General features: G+C 45.0%; 1 protein-coding gene and 1 pseudogene across 2 annotated transcripts in view; both read right to left on the bottom strand.

The window, feature by feature from the left end:
* The window catches only part of BRM (transcription regulatory protein SNF2), a 66,710-nt gene extending 46,774 nt beyond the window's left edge, over window positions 1–19,936 (bottom strand). Inside the window, exons 1-6 of one of the 2 annotated variants that reach the window (XM_087397329.1) lie at window positions 18,744–19,936; window positions 16,519–18,108; window positions 12,332–13,678; window positions 12,029–12,129; window positions 11,765–11,852; window positions 11,491–11,577 (exon numbers count right to left, since the gene is read on the bottom strand). In XM_087397329.1, the coding sequence (XP_087253455.1) occupies window positions 11,491–11,577; window positions 11,765–11,852; window positions 12,029–12,129; window positions 12,332–13,678; window positions 16,519–18,108; window positions 18,744–19,307 (3,777 nt within the window). In that variant the 5' untranslated portion in view covers window positions 19,308–19,936. The remainder of the gene's footprint in view (window positions 1–11,490; window positions 11,578–11,764; window positions 11,853–12,028; window positions 12,130–12,331; window positions 13,679–16,518; window positions 18,109–18,743) is intronic. The other variant, XM_087397330.1, reaches the window with a different exon arrangement.
* On the bottom strand, window positions 3,119–4,640 carry LOC147884993 (squalene monooxygenase SE1 pseudogene; annotated as a pseudogene).
* Window positions 19,937–20,341: the final 405 nt, after the last annotated feature.

The following is a 20,341-nucleotide window of genomic DNA, read 5'->3' as shown; positions in this document are numbered from 1 at the left end:
TTTCCAAAGGAAGGTCAAAGTTGCTGTACCTGCTGCCCATGGAAGAAGGGTGACCTCTGACCTCGCACCTATCCTCTATCCAGGCCCCCAACAAGCACAAATCACCTTCAGCCACAAGGGAGTCAAAAAGTAGCAGCGGATGAATTTGAACCAGCTTCAAACGGTGTCAAACCAGCATCCCAAGAACCCCAAAAGGGCAGCAGATCCATAAAGCAAAAGGGCAGCAACAGAAATCAGTAGCTTGGAAGAAGAGAGGAGCGAAATTCGGAGGCGGGGCAGGAGAGAAGAGCCGCTCAATCAAGAAAAAGCCTTGAAAATCGTGCTAGAAGAGAGAGAGAGAGAGCAAGCATCTGGACTATCACGTGGCGGGTTGCCTTGCCACCCCATTAATACCTTTAACCCACTCTTTTTTGTCACTTATTCCTTGCCTTGGGCCTGGCATTTGGGCCTTACATTGATTCCTAGGCAGTCCGGACTTTTAGGAGTTTGCACTTCCTCTAGGCTAGTCCCCCAAAGCCAAAGTAGTCACATTTAATTTGCATACAAAAATCACGTCCCCAAGACATGGCTTACATGCTTGTGCTTTTGGGAATACAATGGAGCTACTCTTGGCTCAGATGGAATGATTAGAATGCTAGGCTGAGGGCTAAGAGGTCGTGGGTTCAATTCGTGGCTACCTCTAAGGTAGTCAAAGCTACTTTTTGCCATCATCTTTGCTCTGTACAACAGCTACAAGCTGTCCCTAAGGCCATCAATCTACTACCGAGGTACTCTGAATTAGTTACAATCTTAAGGTTGAATTTTGATTCCTTGAGTTACCATGAATAGTGTCCATGCTCCTGGGTGAAGAGAGGCCGGCAGAATCAACGACTCCAAGAGGAGAGCCAACCTACATTGTTAAAGAAAAATGAAAAGCAAAAGATAGTGGAGGCAAGAACAGCTCCCTGATCTACGGCTACAGCAGACGTGGTGGGCACATCGACAAATTTTGCTTCAGAAGGCCTTTCATTTGAAGGGCAAAGATTATAATGCAAAAGCTTGCACAATGAAATATTGCAAGACTGGTACAACCAGATCCACCAGTGATTGATTTGGAGGGTGATTATGCTTTTTTAGTTCGTGACAATTAGTATTTTCTCTCGGTTTTCTTTCTTCAAGTCCTATGTGGATAGCCGTGTTGCTGAGACGGTTTCTTTTTGTATTTCAGATTTGGCAGTAGCTTCTTTTTTAGTTCTTTCCCCTACTCGGTTTATGGGGGCCCTATTGGCCATAGTGGCTATCTCTTGTGGCTATCTCTTGTAGGGGGGAGCTTTCCTCCCTAAGGTTGGAGAGGGGTTGAAAATGCAATGACACATGGCATATCGCCGTGCGATTCTATATGTGGCTCTGGCATCTCTTATAGAGCCTACTCTACATGATTTTTGTGGTTCTTTCCTAATCAGACATTTGGCTATTCAGCTCTGATTTAAGTCCCTTAGGCACGGTCTTGCAGTTGCATAGGCCAGCTGATGAAGGCGGCATCTTTCTACATGACTATGGGTGACATCATCTTCTACTAGCTCCTCAATACTTGAAGGGTTGCTTGACTCCTGGCTAAAAAAGATTCGTGGGCGGCGGTGAGGGATCTTCAATATCGGCTGGTGGTAGTGAGCAATTCTCGGTATGTGTGCGAGTAGAAACTGCTTGTGTTGCAGCAAGTTCATGGGTGTTAGCAGCCTATGTGGCTGGTTCTCTTGGTTAGCCTGTGTGGCGAATCTGTATTGGATATAGCAATCTTTGTGACTGAGTCTTTCTTTTGTCTTATCACTACAAGCCCAGTGGGGAAACAGGGCTGCTACTAACTAAAGCTATTTTTCAGCCTGTTTAGGTCAAACGACAGCTCTAGGCTAGCCTAATCACCTTTAGAAAAATTATGAACAGCCAAAATTTGCATCCCAGCTGGATTGACGACTCCACACCAGCCCAGGTAGGTCTAGCGCCATCTCAGGGTCCCTCAGCCCGCTGCAGCACAGATCATTGCTGGACCCACCAGAGGCGGGAAATTACGAGCCACTGGAGTTGGTTGGCCTGTGAAGGAGGTTTGCAGCTGAAGCATCTGTGCAGAGAGCCACTCCTCTCATTGCTGAAGGAGTTCTAACGCTCCAGAAGATTCAGAAGAAAATGCAATCGCAGCTCTGCCTAGGAACAGAAATACACTTGCTGGAATGTACATTGCAAGAAAGAACATTGCTGAAGTGAGTACCTTATAGAACTGAAAAGAGAGTAAGTCAGGGGCTGGACTTACAACAGGTCTTGTGAGGGGCTGCACAAGGACAGAAAATCGTTAATTCCATCTTAGAATTCACCTTGAGCTTAGAATCCCAGATAGAACTCCATTTTGGCATAATAATAGAATGGTACTCAAGCTGAGTACAAATGGGGGGGGCGGGGGCGGGGGGGGGGGGGGGGGGCGGGGCGGGGCGGCATGCCACTTATAGGAACTAAGGCAGGCCAAATTACAACTCTATTTATGGGATGGTAACCCCACACTGCCATGTGGCATCAATCTAGAGCCTAAAGTACAAAGTACAAGGCTAATAAAAAGGCTACTAAAATACCACTTTTGTTACAGTCCTCCCCACCCAAAAAGAATTTGTCCTCAAATTCGGAAGAGTCACTGTAACAGAAATGGAAAACAGTGGAAAGAGTAAATGGGACGGGATCATATCCGTGTATCAACATTGCTGCTCAAAGACTCCCCAAATTCTGTGTCAACTGAGTAGATATGGGTACTGCTCCACTGTAGATGAGGGCTGCCAAGAAGATTCATCATCCGGAAGGCCCTTCCACTTGATGTAGTATTCCACATATGACTTGTTTCTGAGGATGTGGTCTCTAAACCCTCATCCATGGGAGGCAGCTCCTCCATCACTGTCCTCTTGAGACTTCAAGTCCATCAGCAATGTTTGTATACTCCAAAGGATGCATTCTGTGTTTGGGGCTCCGTAGTTGCAAAGCATTTGTACTTAAGACCAGTGGCACGATTTTTTCCTGTGGCAGTTTATGGTGTGGATCGTCTCCTAATACCATTTCTTTCTCCCCAAAAGTTGTGGCTTTTAGTTGACTGCTTATGGAAGCTTCAAGTATCATATTTCCAATCATCAAGGTTGAAGGTGTCAGCAGAAGGTTTTCCCAAACACAGTTCTCTGCTTATTACAAAATGCCCCCTCCAGAGCCTATTGAATTTGCTAATTGAATTTGAAGGTCTGATTCCAAAACTTTTCCACAACCTTATGACCACAAATTTTTCTATACTTGCATATTTCCTCATTGGCCGCAGGTTCAGGCCTAATAGTAAGGCCACAGGTCCACTTGAGAAAACTCCTCCCAACCTCAGTAGTCAAAGCAAGCCTGCCTCATCTCTCTCATAGCCAAATCAGGCGATGCACAGAACACCTTATAAAGTGCACCGGCCAAAATATTTTTAGTTGATGCAACAAGCTTACGCAAGGTGTAGAACTCTTCCAGATAGTCACATAATGCTGATGCATTGTGAAAGTTAAACAATGGTTGAACAATATCAGACAAAGCAACTGTTATTCCACTGCCTGTCAAAGGATGCCACATGTTGCATGCATCTCCCACAAGAAGCACCCCAGGCCTTGGAACAGGAAAAGCCGGCATGCTTTTGTTTGGCATGGAACGTATACTACCTTTCTCACTCCAGATAGAAATGGTCCTTGCAACTGCTTTGGTAGCTGAGGGCAACCACAGACTTCAGATGTTTGGCCATCTCTCCATTGGCTACGGAGGGAACTTTGTCTCCAGGGATGTCAACTAAGCAACAGACTTCTGCAATGCTTATTGGATAAAACTAAATAGGAGATGGATCTGCAAGTATGACATGGCCATGGTTTGCATATGGAAGTTCATAGTTTTTCATCACCAGTCCAACCAAACAAGAGGGAATAGTACAAGGAGTACGCCTGAGGTTTGAAAAGCATCCATCACAAACTATTATCAGAGGAGTGTATGCCTCTTGTTCATTTCCACCACCAATCCTGTACTTTACATCCTTTGCAACACCATCCGCTTCAATCAGGGATAATGTCATTCCATGTTGCAACTTGACCTTACTGATAGTATGCTCCCCATTAGCCACTTGTACATGCAAGCCATGTTCAATCTCTGGAGGATGCAACCTGACTGTTTGGACAAACTTGGAATTTATGAAGTTGTGGGTGCTCCCACTGTCCACCCAGATATGGACAGGCTGCCATTAATTGCCCCTTTTCATTTTAGTGATTGGGCACCTCTAGCTCCTCAAGAAAGATGCTGTACAAATCAGATTGGGTGTCCCAGGACAGGTCATCAACACATGAATCCCCTTCTGAATCTCCATCAATATCCATGTAGTCATCAATTACTTCAATCCTCCACTGCTAGGGTATCCTTGGATGCTTAGATTGACAGTCACCATCTACCATGGTGTCACATGGAATGAACCCACCAGGGTCATATGGGAAAGCAGGTTCCCTCTTAGATCCATGAGTAGATTGAGTAGCCTCCACCTCACCCTCGTCATTGTTTTCACACTCATGAAACTCTAACTCTGTTGCCAGGTCAAGCTGAATGGGATCATCCTCAATCTCAATGATCATGCTACCGCTTGCTTGTAAGTTGGCTTTGCACACACTCCGATGCCCAGGGGTCCATTTTTTCTCCACATAGATAACACAGATTCTTCTTGTTCCTGTCATCAATGATTGCTTGATATAGTTTCTTCACCATCTTTTCTTTCTTCTCACCTAAATCATCCTTTGCACTAGGTTTGATCGGGGCCTTTGCATCTGCAGCCTTATATACCCCATTTGTTGCCATGAACGGTATGATACCTAGGCAGATGAAGGGGGCATATTTGCATCAGTAGGACCATCTTTGCCTCAGGATTTGGTTCCAAAATGGCCAATGCCCAAGGTCTTCTCCTTTAGATTGTATTTTGGTTCATATAACTCAGCCAACTTCATGGCTTCCTTAAGAGAGTTCTGGGCCTTTGAGCTGCCACATCTGAGGCAATACTAGGATGTAGTCCATGGATAAATTTTAGCATTCTACTTCTGTCATCAATGCCATGGATGAATTGAGCAAGTTTCCAAAACTGTTTGACATAATTTTTCACTGATCCTTGCTGAGTCAAATCATACCATCTGCAAATATACTGATCCCTAGCTAGAGGATCTCTCTTTTGAATCCCTCCCAGAAATCCATCACCACACCATCCTGTTGTAAATGCCTCCACCATGTGCGGGCATAATCCTCAAGATGAAGCACAGCAAATATTATATTACCCTTGATCCCCCTTAGGATACTAAAAAAGTGGTGTAACAATTTACTGATCCATTCTTCCAATTCACTGGGTGAACATGTCTCCCCTTTGAACTCAGAAAGGGTAATTTCCTTTTGAGTTGGTCAAACCCTCTATTCATGGTTGAAGATAAATTCTGCAATCTCTGGTCCATCCTTTGGTTGTCCATCCTGATTTCATTAGTCAAGTCTTTGAATATCTGCAGCATAGGAGCCATACAGCTTTTTACAACCTGCACCTGACTGAGAGGCATTTGCACACGAGGAGAGGCTTGCAAGATCCATCATGAGCATCATTGAAATCAGCTCCTCCAATGTGGCCAATATCAAGAATGGTCATTCCTCCTGACCTTATAGCATCACCCACACCTCAGTATCAGTGTTAGGATCAGGGTCACCCACGGGGTGCTTCCTGAATTGACTTCCAGTCCTCTTATTAGGCATTTTAATATCCCAAACCACTGAAAATGTACTAAGAAGTGACACTATTTTGGTGTCAAATAACAGTATGCAGAATATAATGCCAATTTTAATGCTAGTAGTAGAATCACGTAGCAGTTTGCCTTAATTCAGAGTTTTCAGGCTCAATCACCAATGATTGCTGCATTTTAGTGTTAGAAAGGACAAAGCAATGTAGGATAACATGTAGAACTGGAAAGCCCCAATTTTCAAGGGCTGTAGACAGAGAAAAACCCTATTTTGTACCAGCTGGAACAGATTTCGAGGTTCGAACAGGGTCAAATGAGCTCGGATGAATCCAAAACTGGTACAGTGCTTGCTGCAGGCGACTATCTACGTGCAATCGGTTTGGCATTTGATGCTGGAAATGTCCACATCTGACACGTCCCAGTACTCCTGAAACCTCTGATCTGCAAGAAAACACAAGAACACACACACAACGTGAGAAACTGAGCAGGCTGCTCACCACCCAACCATGACATCTACGGGATGTGATCCCGAATCAGGAGATGTCCCCTCCGAGCCACGAGCTGAGCTACTGGCACGAACTCCCAACCAGATCCAAACCAGCCTGGTGTCTCATACCACCAGGTGGCACTGTGAAGCCTGGGATCTGCTACTGGGCCTTGGGCTACGCTATGATGCAGGCGCGCGTCCGCGACTCAATCCAGGATCAGACCTAGCACCTGGGAACGAAACTTGCTCCCATCGGCTCTCTGAGAACTGAACCTCTGGGCCCCTTTTATAGACTCGGGCCCCAAGCGCCAAAAATAGCGAAGACCTCTAACTAGTTCGTACCCTTGCCACTCAACCCGAGAATCAAGCCTGCCTAGCTCTAAGCCTCCCCGGCTACCTGAGCTAGTCTTGTGTACCCAGTACACGTCAGATACCAATCCGTGCACATGACATACTTCCCCTCCTCTAAGAACTCACTCCTGAGTTCGCTAAGAAACCCGGAAATGTTCTTTGGAGGTTTTGTAATGTCTCCCATGTTGCATCCTCCTCAACACGATCCTTCCACTTGATCTTGTATTCCGTGATAGATCGATTACGAATCTGTCTGTCACGAAATTCAAGAATATACTCAGGTTCGTGTGGAATAAAAGTCAAATTTGTAACTTCTATTATCTCTTCAAGAGAAACAAGTTGATCATCCGCACCCAAGACTTCTTTCAGTCTACTGACATGAAATACTGGATGTACTTTAACATCAAGAGGCAATTCTAGTCGATATGCAACTGGTCCAATTCTTTTAATGACCTTGAACGGACCACAGTATCTGGGGGATAATTTCGGAACCAAACCAGTACTTAGGCTCTTGGATTCCTTGGAAATTCGCAAATATACCATCGTATCTTCAGAGAACTCTCTAGGTGAACTATGTCTATTAGCATAAAACCTGTCCCGATCTTAGGCACTTCTGATAGACTCCTTGGCAAACTGCAACATTTCCTACATGTCTTGCAAGAAGTTCTTTGCAGCATCATTTTGAATTCCTTTTAACCCAACCATAACTGGTGACTTAGGTTGAAACCCGTACATAAGGACTGTAACCAGTACTGGAATGCTTTGCACTGTTATAAGCAAAATCTATCATAGGTAGATAATCTTCCCATGAAGACTGTCTCTTAGATATATATGCCCGAAGCATATCTTCACCCAATTGGTTAACCTTCTCTGTACTGCCATCGGATTGTGCATGATCTGAGGAACTCATACTTAGAGTAGTTTCTAACTTCTCAAAAACAAGTGTCCAAAAGTTACTTGTAAACTTTGAGTCCCTGTCACTGACTATGTCAGAGGGTAAACCATACAACTTAAACAAGTGGTCCACAAACTCGTGAGCCAACTGAACAGCTGAAATAGTTGTTCTAGTAGGTAAGAATCTAGCCATTTTTGTCAGACGGTCGACTATGACTCAAATGGAGTCATGACCCTTGCGCATTCGAGGCAAACCAGTAATAAAATCCATGGAAATACTTTCCCATTTACTACCTGGAATCTGTAATGGCTGTAATAAACCCGCGCTTCTAAGGCGTTCTGCCTTAGTAACCTGACAAATCCAGCAACCTACTACATAGTTCTCAATAAATGTACGCATCTTAGGCCAATAGAAGGTATGCTTCACAAGAGACAGAGTCCGATGTATACCCGGACGTCCAGCACCAGGAGCATCATGACACTCCCAAAAAATCTTGGATCTAAGTTCCAGAACATCTGGCACACAAATCTTTCCATTCCGGAACAGCAAGCCGTTCCTAATCATCCACTGACCTCCCGCCGCCTGTACCGTAGGTGGCACAATCCCTGAGTCCTGGTCAACCATGGAGCTCCCATCCTGGACTCTCTGCCAATAAGAACTGAAATGATATCAGTTGCGTAAAGCCCTCTCAAGGATTGAAATAGGTCTGAGGATATTTCCGTAAATGACATAGCATTTACAAACTTGACTCGACTTAAGGCATCCGCCACACTATTCAACAAACCCTTTCGATAACGTATTTCAAAATCAAAATCTTGCATTAATTCTGCCCATCTAGCTTTCCGTCCCCTCAATTCAGACCTATCACACACATACTTAATTGACTGATGATCAGTCAATACAAGAAACTTCAAACCATACAAGTAGTGTCTCCAAACCTTAAGGGCATACACTACAGCATAGAGTTCCTTTTCTAGTGTGGGCCAACGATATTGGGTATCGTCTAGCTTCTTACTCTCGAAAGCTACAGGTCTGCCCTCTTGGAATAGAGCTGCCCCAATCGCAAAATCACTCGCATCAGCCTCTAAAACATAAGGCCGGGTAGGATCGGGTAATGCAAGAACGGGTGCTTCCTTGATAGAAAACTTCAAGGTTTCAAAAGCCTTGTTCAATGCATCATTCCAAGAGATCAGCTGGGTAGACCTGCGTCCACGACCTTTCAATATGTTTGTCAGGGGTGCTGTGATATGTGAATAATCACGCACAGACTTCCGTAGAAATACCTAAATCCTAGAAAAGAACGAAGTTGTTTCACAGTCTGAGGGATAGGCCATTCTAAAACCCTCTGGATACGATCCAGATCAATGCTAGTACCTTCTGAAGAAATCCTGTGTCATAAGTAAATGATCTCCTTCATAAAGAAGTCACATTTACTCATCTTGGCATAGAGCTTATGCTGTCTTAGAATAACTAAGACAATCCGGAGGTTTCCTATGTGATCCTCAAGCGTTCGGCTATATACCAAGATGTCATCTAAGAACACTACGACGAATTTGTCCAGAAAATCTCGGAACAAATCGTTCATCATTTGCTGGAAGGTGGCAGGAGCATTGGTCAAACCAAAAGGTAATACAAGAAACTCATAGTGGCCATACCTAGTTCGGAATGCGGTTCTATCTATGTGTTTAGCATTGATATGGATTTGGTGATAACCCGTTCGCAAATCAATCTTAATGAAATACTTCGCTCCGGTCAAACGGTCTATCATATCATCGGAACGAGGTAGAGGGTATCGATTCTTAATTGTCACTTTATTCAATCGTTTATAATCTATACACATTCTCCATGTAGAATCTTTCTTCTTCCTTAAGAGGACAGGTGGTCCCCAAGGTGATTTACTTGGGCGAATATAGCCCATATTCAAGTAATCCTATAGCTGTGAAGCTAGCTCATCCTCCTCAAGCTGGCTCATCCTATAAGGTGGTACACTAATAGGTTGGGCACTAGGTACTAAATCTATGCGATGATCTACTGCCCGTTCTGGAGGTAAACCTTCCGACAGTCGAGCAGGGAATACATCCTTGAAACCATCTAACAACATTCTCAATTCACGGTGTTCAAACACACTTAAATCATTCTTGTTATTTACAGAGACAACAAATGAAGAAAGTGGAATCAAAACACACTAATAAACATCATAATGAGAAGTGTTTAATATATTCCGAAGCTGCATCGCAGATACAATAGGTCCCTGAGAAGAGGGAATATTATCACACTGAATACAAAATTGGGTATCCTTATCCATAAAAGAAAGGGTATGCTCCGTCCATCCAATCCAAATATTGTGGGTTTTAAACCACTCTATTCCGATTAACAAGTCCACATGCTCCAAGTGCATAACATAGCACGTAAGAGCCCCTGTGTATTCTTGAATCCGGATAGGAAGCGCTTCAATCTTGCGATCCCAAAACTGCTTCCCATCTGGAAGCTGCACCTCATAGGTGTGATCGCTAGGTATCGTGGACAGCCCCATCTTCTGCACAAATTTGTAGTTAACAAAGTTGTGAGAGCTGCCCGGGTCAAAGAGAATGTGAACTCTTTAGTCCCTAGCTTCACCATAAACTCGGAAAAGATCATGGGAACCAAATAACGAAGTATTAAAAGTGCAATTACAAGAAAGTGAGCAGGTAATGACATTTACAGAAATACCTGTCATCGAAACTTGGTTCGCTCCCTTGGCTTTGGTACCCGGACCTGCTTGGAGCTTCGGTCCCAGCCCTTGCTTTTGATTCTTGCGCTTTGGACACTCATTCTTAGAATGATCTGCCGCAACGGGAAGAGGTGCTGTTTGCCAATGATGCGACAAATATGCAGTTGTGGTACATATGCAGTTGTGTTTTCCCTTTCCTTTGTGTACAATGGCGCAAAAGTGTTGGAAATTAGGGTTCATTGTCCCACATGTATGTGTCCATATGAGGAGAGCACAAGAACATAGTATCAATATGGGGATTGGGGGTTTTGATAGTTTGCTGTGTGCGCATCAAGTTTGGATGCCACATGGGCAGATCTAGGTGGAGGGAAACATCCACCGAACAACCACTGGGCAGCATTGTAGGCCATGTGGGTTGCCACACAGTAAAGAACTTAGTGCTGAAAACGGAGCTCTAGAATAGGGCAAACCTGTGCGGAGGAAACTCATCATCTAACCAGCTGTTACAGATACCGAGCCAAGAGGCAGTTGAAGAATGGAACAGGGTGGTGTTGTAGGGCAGATTCATGAAGAGAGCGGGTGGTCAGGGCAGCTCGATAAAATAGGAGCGGTATGTAATCGATGTAAGTGAGTTAGGTGGAAAGGCGTGCAGAGTTCTCAAGTGGAAGGCTGTAATCAAATTGTATAACGTGATACGTAGTGCATATGAGCGGTGTCATGGTGTGTGTCGTAGGAAGTGGGATGGATGTACGAAAAAATAGATAGGTGTGGCCTGCCCCTGGGAGTTGTGGTGAGACAGAGAAATCAGTGATATGCAGCATTTGGAGCTGCAGACAATGAAACTTGAGCTGTGGAGCTGGGCAGTGAATCCATAGTAAGACCAAGGTGTGAGATGTGTGTGCGCGTATACAGACACTTAATATACATGGGGGGCAATCTGTGCATGTGTCTATGCACATGAGCAATTGCATGTTGGGGGGGGGTGAGGAAGAAATACAGATACACCCATAAACACGCGCATACCATACAAGTCTATATGCATAAAATCATAGTCAAAGATATATAGATATGTACATGTCTGCCTGTATGTATGTTAGAATCTGGATCTGTATCGGTGTATGCACGCATACAAGCACATGCACATATGCACACACACACACACATGCACGCACAGAAATACAAAATCCACACTCATTCATTGGACTTCTGGAATCCTCAAAAAACATCATCTTTTGATCGCTCAAATCGCTTTACATCCATGGATAAAGAAGAACACCTGTACAGTCTTGCCAAGGCCCATCTCATCAGCTAATATTCCATTTAGCCTGTTATTGTACAATGATAGCATCCACTGCAACCCAATCTGCAAATTTTAAAAAGATGATTTAATGGCAGTTAGAAGCAATTCCCGCTACAACAATCCTACAAGTCAATGGGAGCTTGGGATATATAATTATACGCAATTAAATAGAAAGCATGCCAATTACAGCCCAGAGAAACTGACAGAAGCCCTAATCCAAAAACCAAAAAACATTCCCTTGAAAACTCACAAGCTGATAATCCCGCAAGATGCCAGCACGAAGCATTGAAGGTTGCCTGACAATTCGTTCAGTCACTGCATGTGCCAGACTGTAGTATCTGCAACAATAGATCAATTCCCCAAACGAAGGCTCAGTAATTTTGGGCTCGAAGTCCAACCTTCAAATTTGTAGGCATCCAGCCAAAAGCGGCATAAAATATGAGCGCTACAAAGCTAATCCGCAAAAACGATCCACTGCACATTTTGCAGTTTTGCATTAGGCCAAAATCCTCACTTGCTAACAGAATCAGATGCCCTGTCAGGCAATTCAAGTCTTGTATCAACCTCCTCACGAGCTTGTGCTGCAGCTGCTTCAACGTCTTCTTCTGAAAGCCCCTGAAAAGCACCCACCAAAGACTTGACCATTATAGTAAAATAATATTTCCTCATATTGGAGAAGAAAAACTCTGCATTAATCACATCTTCATTTCTTGAAATCCATGTCCTTCTTGCATTTTAAATATGGAAAAGCTAGATCTCATCTGCAGGGCGAAAAGAGGGATTCAAAAATCAAAACGAGTTTGATTCAGACTTATACCTGAGCTCTAGCAGCCATAGTTGCTGCAACTGCTGCTTCGTCTTTCTCTTGCTGGTACTTGATAGCAGAAATCTTCCCACCAAGCTTGTGAAGGTAATCCTCTGTCTGGGACAGAAAAGAAGATAGCACTTCAAACCGCTCCCCTGCAGCTCCAGGCAGTTTAGTCTGTTGTTGTTTCAACATCTCACGGTAAGTATCAACATCATTATTCTTCAAAGCCTCCATTCTCCGATTTCGGTCTTCATCCCTCTTTTTGGAAAACTCCCTGAGCATTCTCTCATGATACTTTGCAACACCCCTGTTCCGCGTAGTCCGAGCGTCTCTTACGCCCCAGTGAGCCTCGAGGAATCTTTTTCGCCACAAAAAGAGAGATTTCAACTGCCTCTCTCTTGTGGTCTTCTGTGACTGGACAACCTGTCTAGCTAAGTCTGCCCGTTGGCGCTCACAGAAGCGGACAAATTTACGATAACCCCTGTCACTCATAGCCATAATGTCCTGCTGCTGCTCTTCTATGTCCTCTCTTATCCTTGATTGCAATGCCATCAGGCGGAGCTTCTTTTGTTCAATTCTAAGCTTCAATATTAGTTCTGTAGGTATATGCTTTTTATCAAGCCCAGAGGCTAACAAGGCATCTATAACTTTCAGCTTTTCAGCTCTTTTCTTATCAACCACTCGGACACCCTCTTTTAACAAAAGCTGTCTGACATCATATCCCAGTGAAATAGGACCCCCCAAAGGGTTATTCCCCTGTAAAGGACTCTCAACCTTCCTCCCAATAGGAGGAAAATCAAATAATGGACCACGATATCGCCTCAACCCTTGAGAGGCCTTTTGCGGAATAGAGTTCATTGGCATGGTCTTTTTTGCTGGACTGCATATTGCTGCTACAGGCACATTAGTTGGTGAGCTAGGTCTGCTTGTCATAATGGCATTATTGACTAGGCTAGACTCCTCCTTAGAAGCATGCCCAGCATAACTGCTTTGGCTCACAGTAGAATCTGTCACAGGTCTGGCTACCATTGACGTGTCTTCCTGTTTCATCAGACCTACATTGGCATGATCAATTACATTACCCACCTGTGCTTGCTGCGACCCATAAATTTCTGTCCTCTCAACCTGTGTGGAGACTTTTTGAGCTTTCCCTTCTGCCTTCAGAACAGCAGTACCAGCAGCAAGTGCCCCCTGCCTTTCCATGATGTCATCTTTCCCTGCTACAGGTAGAGCTTCAATAGCCACAGGAAAGGATGGCCTCTCGTTTGCTGCAGTTGGCTCCATTACTGCAATGTTTTGTTGGGATACAAGACCAAGAGACAGTAAAACATCATCTGGCAGCGTTCGCTCTCCTCGCTGCAAAAATATCATTGAGCAATTCTTCAGATATTCCAAATCTATCTCTCTCTCTCTCTTCCTCATACATAAATACATATATACACACTTTTTTTTTCCCTTAAAGAAACTTTGCATTAAGAAGGATGACACATATATACACACTTTTTTTTTTGTAAAAGAAACTTTTCATTATGTAAAATGCACATTCATAGCTGATCCAAGATGGACACATATATATACACATTCATTGATGCATGCATGGATACACATATACATACATATATACACATACACACACACATACACATGTATATATACATACATATATACACATGTATATACATGTGTACGTGTATCTAAACATGTACACACATATAAATACACGTAAACAGGATACACGCAGCCATGCACACATGTATATGTAAACGAATGTGTATGTGCATGTGCATACATGTACATGTGTATGTGAATGTAAATGTATATGTAATGTATGTGCTATGTATACAGATATATATATGCATATGCATGTGCATGTGTGCCTACACATACATGTATATGTATAATATATATGTATATGTACATGTACGTGTACGTGCGTCTGTCTCTGTACACATACACGTACGTGCATGTACATGTCTCCCTATATTCACATACAATGTACATACATATACCTGTGCGCAAACACACGCACACATGCCTACATGCATGTGTGTGCACACACACGTATATACATACATATACATCTATCCACTCGTGCACATACGTACGTACGTACGTACATGCGTGCAGAGCCCAGAATGCATTCAAGAGCTGTACACCAATGTGTGAGTGATCCTCCTTCACACATCATTTCCAAGCTTGATAATTTGATTTCGCATCAGGTCAAATTAAAGCTCAACAAACCTGTGGATTTAGGGCTTAAACGACAAGAAAGCTAAGGAGAAACGTGCACTTAACATGCAGATTGGGGGTTTACCAGAGCATTGGCACAGTGAAGATTTACAAGTTCCTTTACTGTTTAAGTACGCCATGCCCATGATCACTTGAACCCTACATTAGTTGGTGCATTCCAACGCACACCAAGAAACCAAAGCCTTAAAAGACACTAAGATGTGGATAGCAAAAGATCTTACCCCTCAACAGCTTAAGATGAAGTCTAATGAACTTCAGAAAATACGGGAAGCTTAAAAGAGTGGCAAGTAGACAGTCCATCATGAAGGCCTTGCTCTCATCCAAGATTTCAAATCAGCTAGGAGACCAACGTAGGTGTGGAGACACTCAATTCATAGCTGATGTAATACAAAAGGATTCTAAGGTGTATTCCTATTGGGTGTGGATGCCCTCTTGGTGGCTACACCAATTCAGGGCTTTTATTCTTGTATCTGGTTTTCTCAGTCCTGCTTAGTGGCTCCACCAATTCAGGGCTTTTCTCCTTGTATCTGGTTTTTTCAGTCTCATAGACCCTTCACTCTTTCAAAGACCTAACTCTCTCTCTCTCTCTCTCTCTCTCTCTCTCTCTCTCTCTCCACATGCGCACACACACGCATGCACACACACACAGAGGTTAGCTGGTTTGCAAAGAAGCTATACCAACAACTTAGAAAGCAACACTTAAACACTTCAACCTGTGAAAAATGAAATTCATGGGCATCAGATGTTGGAACATGATAATGACAGTACATTCTAAATCATAACCTATAGATTTTAGCTAATAACTGGCATCTACATTTTCATCCAAGAATCCAATTTCCACGCAGCTTGGGATGTAAATGAAAGAGTGCAAATTTTAAAGTAAAGAGTCAAGACTCAATAACATCTCAGAGACATCATGTCGTATGTAATGGCAGTTTGTAAAAAGTAAACTGAAGCACAGAGTAAGAAAATGTAAAAATAGTTTTTCAGGACTGTTTGGGTTTATTTTTTGGGGGGAGGGGAAGAGGGCGGAAGGGGAGCAGGAGGCGAGGGGGCTGGGAGGGGCGGGGGGGTTGGTTAAGAGGTGCCATATCTAGCTCTATGGGTAAGGAACGCATCTTATGCAACTATGCATGTCATTTAGAGGCTAGCTAGTAGCAAAAATGGTCGTCTTTTCCCAAACAAATAACTTTTGCAAATTACTTTTAGAGGCTAGCAAAAAAGTTCTTTTCCCAAAAAACAACTTTTGCAACTATGCACGTCATTTAGAGGCCAGCAAAAAAGATCTTTTAGCATAAGATCTTTTCCCAAAAAAGTCACCCATGGCATCTACTAGTGAGAATGATTGCTGCTAGAGGGCCCACAGGTGGAGGGTGTGATATCTTACACACATGTCCATGCGGAGTTCCAAGACCTAGGCTTAACATAAGCGATGCCAGAGGTACACACCTTGGGAAGGGATGAGAACACTTTCAAGGTGTGGAGGCTAAATTTCTCTCTTCAACACCCATACTAAGTGAAAAGTTGTACCCAAGTGTCCGAATTAGTGTCATTTGGGGAGGTGCCATTTTTTTCAGTTTAATTGCCCTGCAATTTAAAGACTCCATTTAGGGATGCAAGAATTTCCAGTGGCTGCATCTTCACTACATCTTCCAAGATAGGGATTCTGAGTGCTGACATGCACAGATGTTACCTTCCACTTCTAAGTACAACATCAAGATCTCTCTCTCTCTCTCTCTCTCTCTCTCTCTCTCTCTCTCTCTCTCCATCTTTTTAGGACCCGAAGAACCTGTGAGATCCACAGGATTATGGAAATAAGAAAGAGAGATTTTAAGTGCTTCTGAACACTTTCATACATACACAGGAGAGAGAGAGAGAGAGAGAGAGAGAGAAAGTCTGTGTGTGTCTGTGTGTCTGTCTGTGTCTAGGAAAGCAGAGATACTTACTCTGAGAGCACGAAAAGCTAGAATTTGCGCCTTAAGCACCATAAGTTGTTGCCTTGTGAAGCAAAAGCCCTGCTTCTGCTGCTGCTGCTGCTGCTGCTGCTGCTGCTGCTGCTGCTGCTGCTGCTGCTGCTGCTGCTGCTGCTGTTGCTGTTGCTGCTGCTGCAGTTGCTGTTGCTGCTGCTGCAGTTGCTGCTGTTGTAGTTGCTGCTGCAGCTGTTGCTGCTGCAGTTGCTGCTGCTGCTGCTGCTGCAGCTGTTGATGTTGATCTTGATGTTGATGTTGTTGATGATGTTGCGGCCGCTGCGGCTGCTGAGGGTGCTGCTGATTACTTCCCTGATGATGATTATGAAGATGATGAAGTTGGTGCTGAAGTGGTATCACCTGTTGATGATGACTACCCTGTTGATGTTGCACCTGTTGATGATAGTTTGCCTGCTGATTAAGTAAAGAGTTAGGGTTTTGGACTTCGCTGCTGCTACCCATAGATCCATGTGGCTGGTGCTGTCGGGTATACTGCACCTGGGTATTCTCTAAAGAGGGAATTCCTGAAGCTCCAGGTGCCTTGTCTGCCTTAGGAGGTAAAGGTGCAGCAATTGTGCTCTTGTTCATCAGCACTGGCACTGAGGATGTGGCAGCATTACCTGGCCTGTTCAAGCTCAAAACACCCCTTTCAATAGAATACTCGCTGGGTTGATGCTGTGGCTGTCGGAGGTTAGGGTTGGAGACTAATCCACTGGACAAGTTTTGATGAGCCTTTCCCATCACCATTCCTGACACAGGCTGTCCATCTGTGGGTACAGAGCCATGTTGTGCAGTAGATAAAACCCTGTTTGTCACACCCATATCTTGGTCTTTTGCACTCGTGGAATGTACATGCTGAAGACCGGACCCTGCATCAGCAACCTTTTGCATCGCTGCAATTTGTGCCTGCAATTGTGGAAGAAATTGTGGATGCATGAACTGTGCATGAGAAGGAAGAAAAGATCCTGAATTTTGATCCAGAAGGTGAGGTTGAAGAACAGGGATTTTAGACATCCCTGCCTGCTGTGTCTGTCCATTTGCGAGCAACTGTTGCTGGCCCTGAAGAAGCCCAGTCGACGGTCTCAACATATTGGGCATTGATTGAGTGACATAACTCTGTTGAGTCCGTGGATCACTCCTTTGTTCATGAATTTGCTCCATCTGCTGATCTGTAGACAAAAACTGGCCGGCTGCTTTATTGAAAGCTGCTGTTTGAACTTGTCCTTGCCTAGGCTGAAAGTGCCTCAGGTTCTGAAGGCTTAGACTGTTATTTAGATCTTCTGATGAGACTCCTTGACTCACAAAAGCAGATTTATTCTGCTGTGCACTTGCATGAGCTTTCTTCTGAGCAGCAAACAAAGCCTGTTGTAGATACTGAAGCTGCTGATTCCCCCCCTGTGCCTCTGATGCAACCGGAGGCGGCATCTGCTGTTGGGCTACATCAGTGTAGACTCTAGGTGATGGCAGCAGCGACTGTGGGCCAGATGGCCCACTGACGCCGCCACTGCCCGCAACACCTTGGAACACGGCTCCTTGATACTGATCACTTGATGTGCTCTTTCGATACTGCTGCACACACTCAAAAAATAAAGGAAACTCAGCATCACGTTTCGGTATAAGCGCCCAAAGAACATCTGCGCGCCCCTCATAATAACAGGATTACTCTAAAAAGGCCGCACACGTGTCAAAGGTTGCATTCAGCAAACTTATAATCATAATGTTGTCGAAGCATGCATCCTCCCGACGTAATAGACCCATTTCGACAGTCATTTGAGGATGTCTCCCCGCATCAAACCACAAATTGCAAACCGCAAGTCGACATTAAATAATGAAAGCAAGTGGGACGCATCGACGCACGGGCATGGATCGACTGAGATATCTATCAGCAGCGGCACCTATGCACTTCTAAAACAACGCTCGCCGCATCACATGCGAAGAAACGTTTGAGTTTCTAGTGTAAAAATGTAGAAACCAGTCACCCACTCCCTAAGCCGGAAGGGAAGGGGAAAACCTTCAAACCCTTAATTATGCAAACTTGCGTGTACCCAATTTCCCGTTGTTAAGTGACGCCATTCGAGACCCCCTTGCAAAAGTGGGCACCTAGGGTGAATGATCGAAACGGGCGTTTACGATCCGTCCCGCAAAATCTGAAACAAGGGCAATTCGGACTGGAACGAAGAAGGCAGGGGCCAATTGGCGCACACCTGGAGGAGATGGCCGGGATGGGAGGATTGTTGGGACTGCTGCTGCAATTGCTGCTGAAGATGATGATGATGCTGATGATGCTGTTGTTGTTGCTGCTGCTGCTGGAGGTGGTGCTGCTGCTGCTGCAGCAGGTGCTGCTGCCATTGTTGTGGAACGGTTCCGAAATGCAGACTGGGGGAGGAGGAAGAGGAGGAGGAGGAAGCAGAGGACGAGGAGGAATGGAGGAGGTGGGGGGGGATTTGGTGGGAGAAATCAGGGGAGGAGGAAGGGAAAATGGAGGGGGATCGGGAGGAGGAAGGGGAGGAAGAAGAGGAAGCAGCGGGGGAGGAAGGGAGGGGGGTTCGGAGGTGGACTGAAGAGGAGGAGGGAGGAGGGGCTGATGCGGTGGGATTTGCAGCAGCAGCAGCAGCACCAGAGGCTACTCCTCCTCCTCCTCCTCCTCCTCCTGATGATGCTGTTGGGGAAAGTGCACCTGTAGCAGGATTAGATACTGCAATTGCACCAGATCCCCCCCCTCCCCCTGATGCTCCTGCCCCCTGCAACACTCCCTGGCCTTTCTGCATCACAAAGGGAACCTGCACACGCACAGCAGCTTGGGGTTTGGCTGCCTACAAGGCTAATTTGGTAGCTACAAATGCACACACAAGACAAAGGGGGTGAGGGGCAGAGACAGAGACCGACACAGACTCAGAGAGCTCTTCTAGAGATGGAGAGAAAGCTCGTGCTCTTGCTCTGGCTGTGGGGTTTTGATTCTGGGTTTGGATGGGGGCATATTTGAACTCTGCGTGTGGGTGGGTTTTTCCACTTTGGGGCTGTGTGAGGAGAGGCAGCAGCAGCAGGGAGGAGGAGCCCTGTGTGGGGATTGTGCGTTTGGGTATGTGATCTGGTGAGCCCTTTTTTATTGTGGTGTGTGTGCGTGTGTGTGTGTGTGTGCCCCTCCTCTTTGCCCGGATGTTCAGACAGCAACCCACCAAGCAAAAGATTGCTAGGAAGGCAGGGGGTACTACAGGGGTGTTCTGAGAGAGGAAGCAAAACAGAAAGCAAAAGGTTGCTAGGAAGCAACCCACAAAGCAAAAGGTGGCAAGGCAAGGAGTTATGTTTTGAGAGAGAGAGAGAGAGAGAGAGAGGAACCCACCAAGCAAAAGACTGCTAGGCAGGCATGGCTAGTGCAGTTCTGCTCTGTGGAGACAGAGAGAGATGAGACAGAGAGAGATGAGATGTGTGAGTGTGTGTGTCTCTTGTGTTAAGTCGGCACGTTGCCCTGTGTAGCACTCAATACGAGAAGGGTGGGTTTTGCTTTCTTTTGTTTGCCTTTTGGCTTTGGGCTTTGGGCTCTCTTGCCCTTTTCTTCCTTTAAATTCCCGACTATGACCCCTTCGGTCCTCACTCAACCGCACTTTCATTTCAACCCCCTTTTCTTTGCCCCCCCCCATGCCCCCCGCATGACCCTCCTAATCTTGGTTTTCTCCCTCCTCCTCTTTTCCCCTGCCCCTCACCAACTCCACCACAGACATCTTCCCCACACGTACAGTCATATCACAAGTGACTTCTTTTGAAAGATCAATGGAAGAAAGAAAAGTGGATCGAGTTTCCATTA

The sequence above is a fragment of the Dipteris shenzhenensis genome, chromosome 26 (assembly GCF_047967505.1).
Source record: "Dipteris shenzhenensis isolate YYH24624 ecotype China chromosome 26, Dip_SZ_1.0, whole genome shotgun sequence".
In the NCBI taxonomy this organism is placed as follows: Eukaryota; Viridiplantae; Streptophyta; class Polypodiopsida; order Gleicheniales; family Dipteridaceae; genus Dipteris; species Dipteris shenzhenensis.
This window is presented reverse-complemented; position numbering and strand designations above follow the sequence as displayed.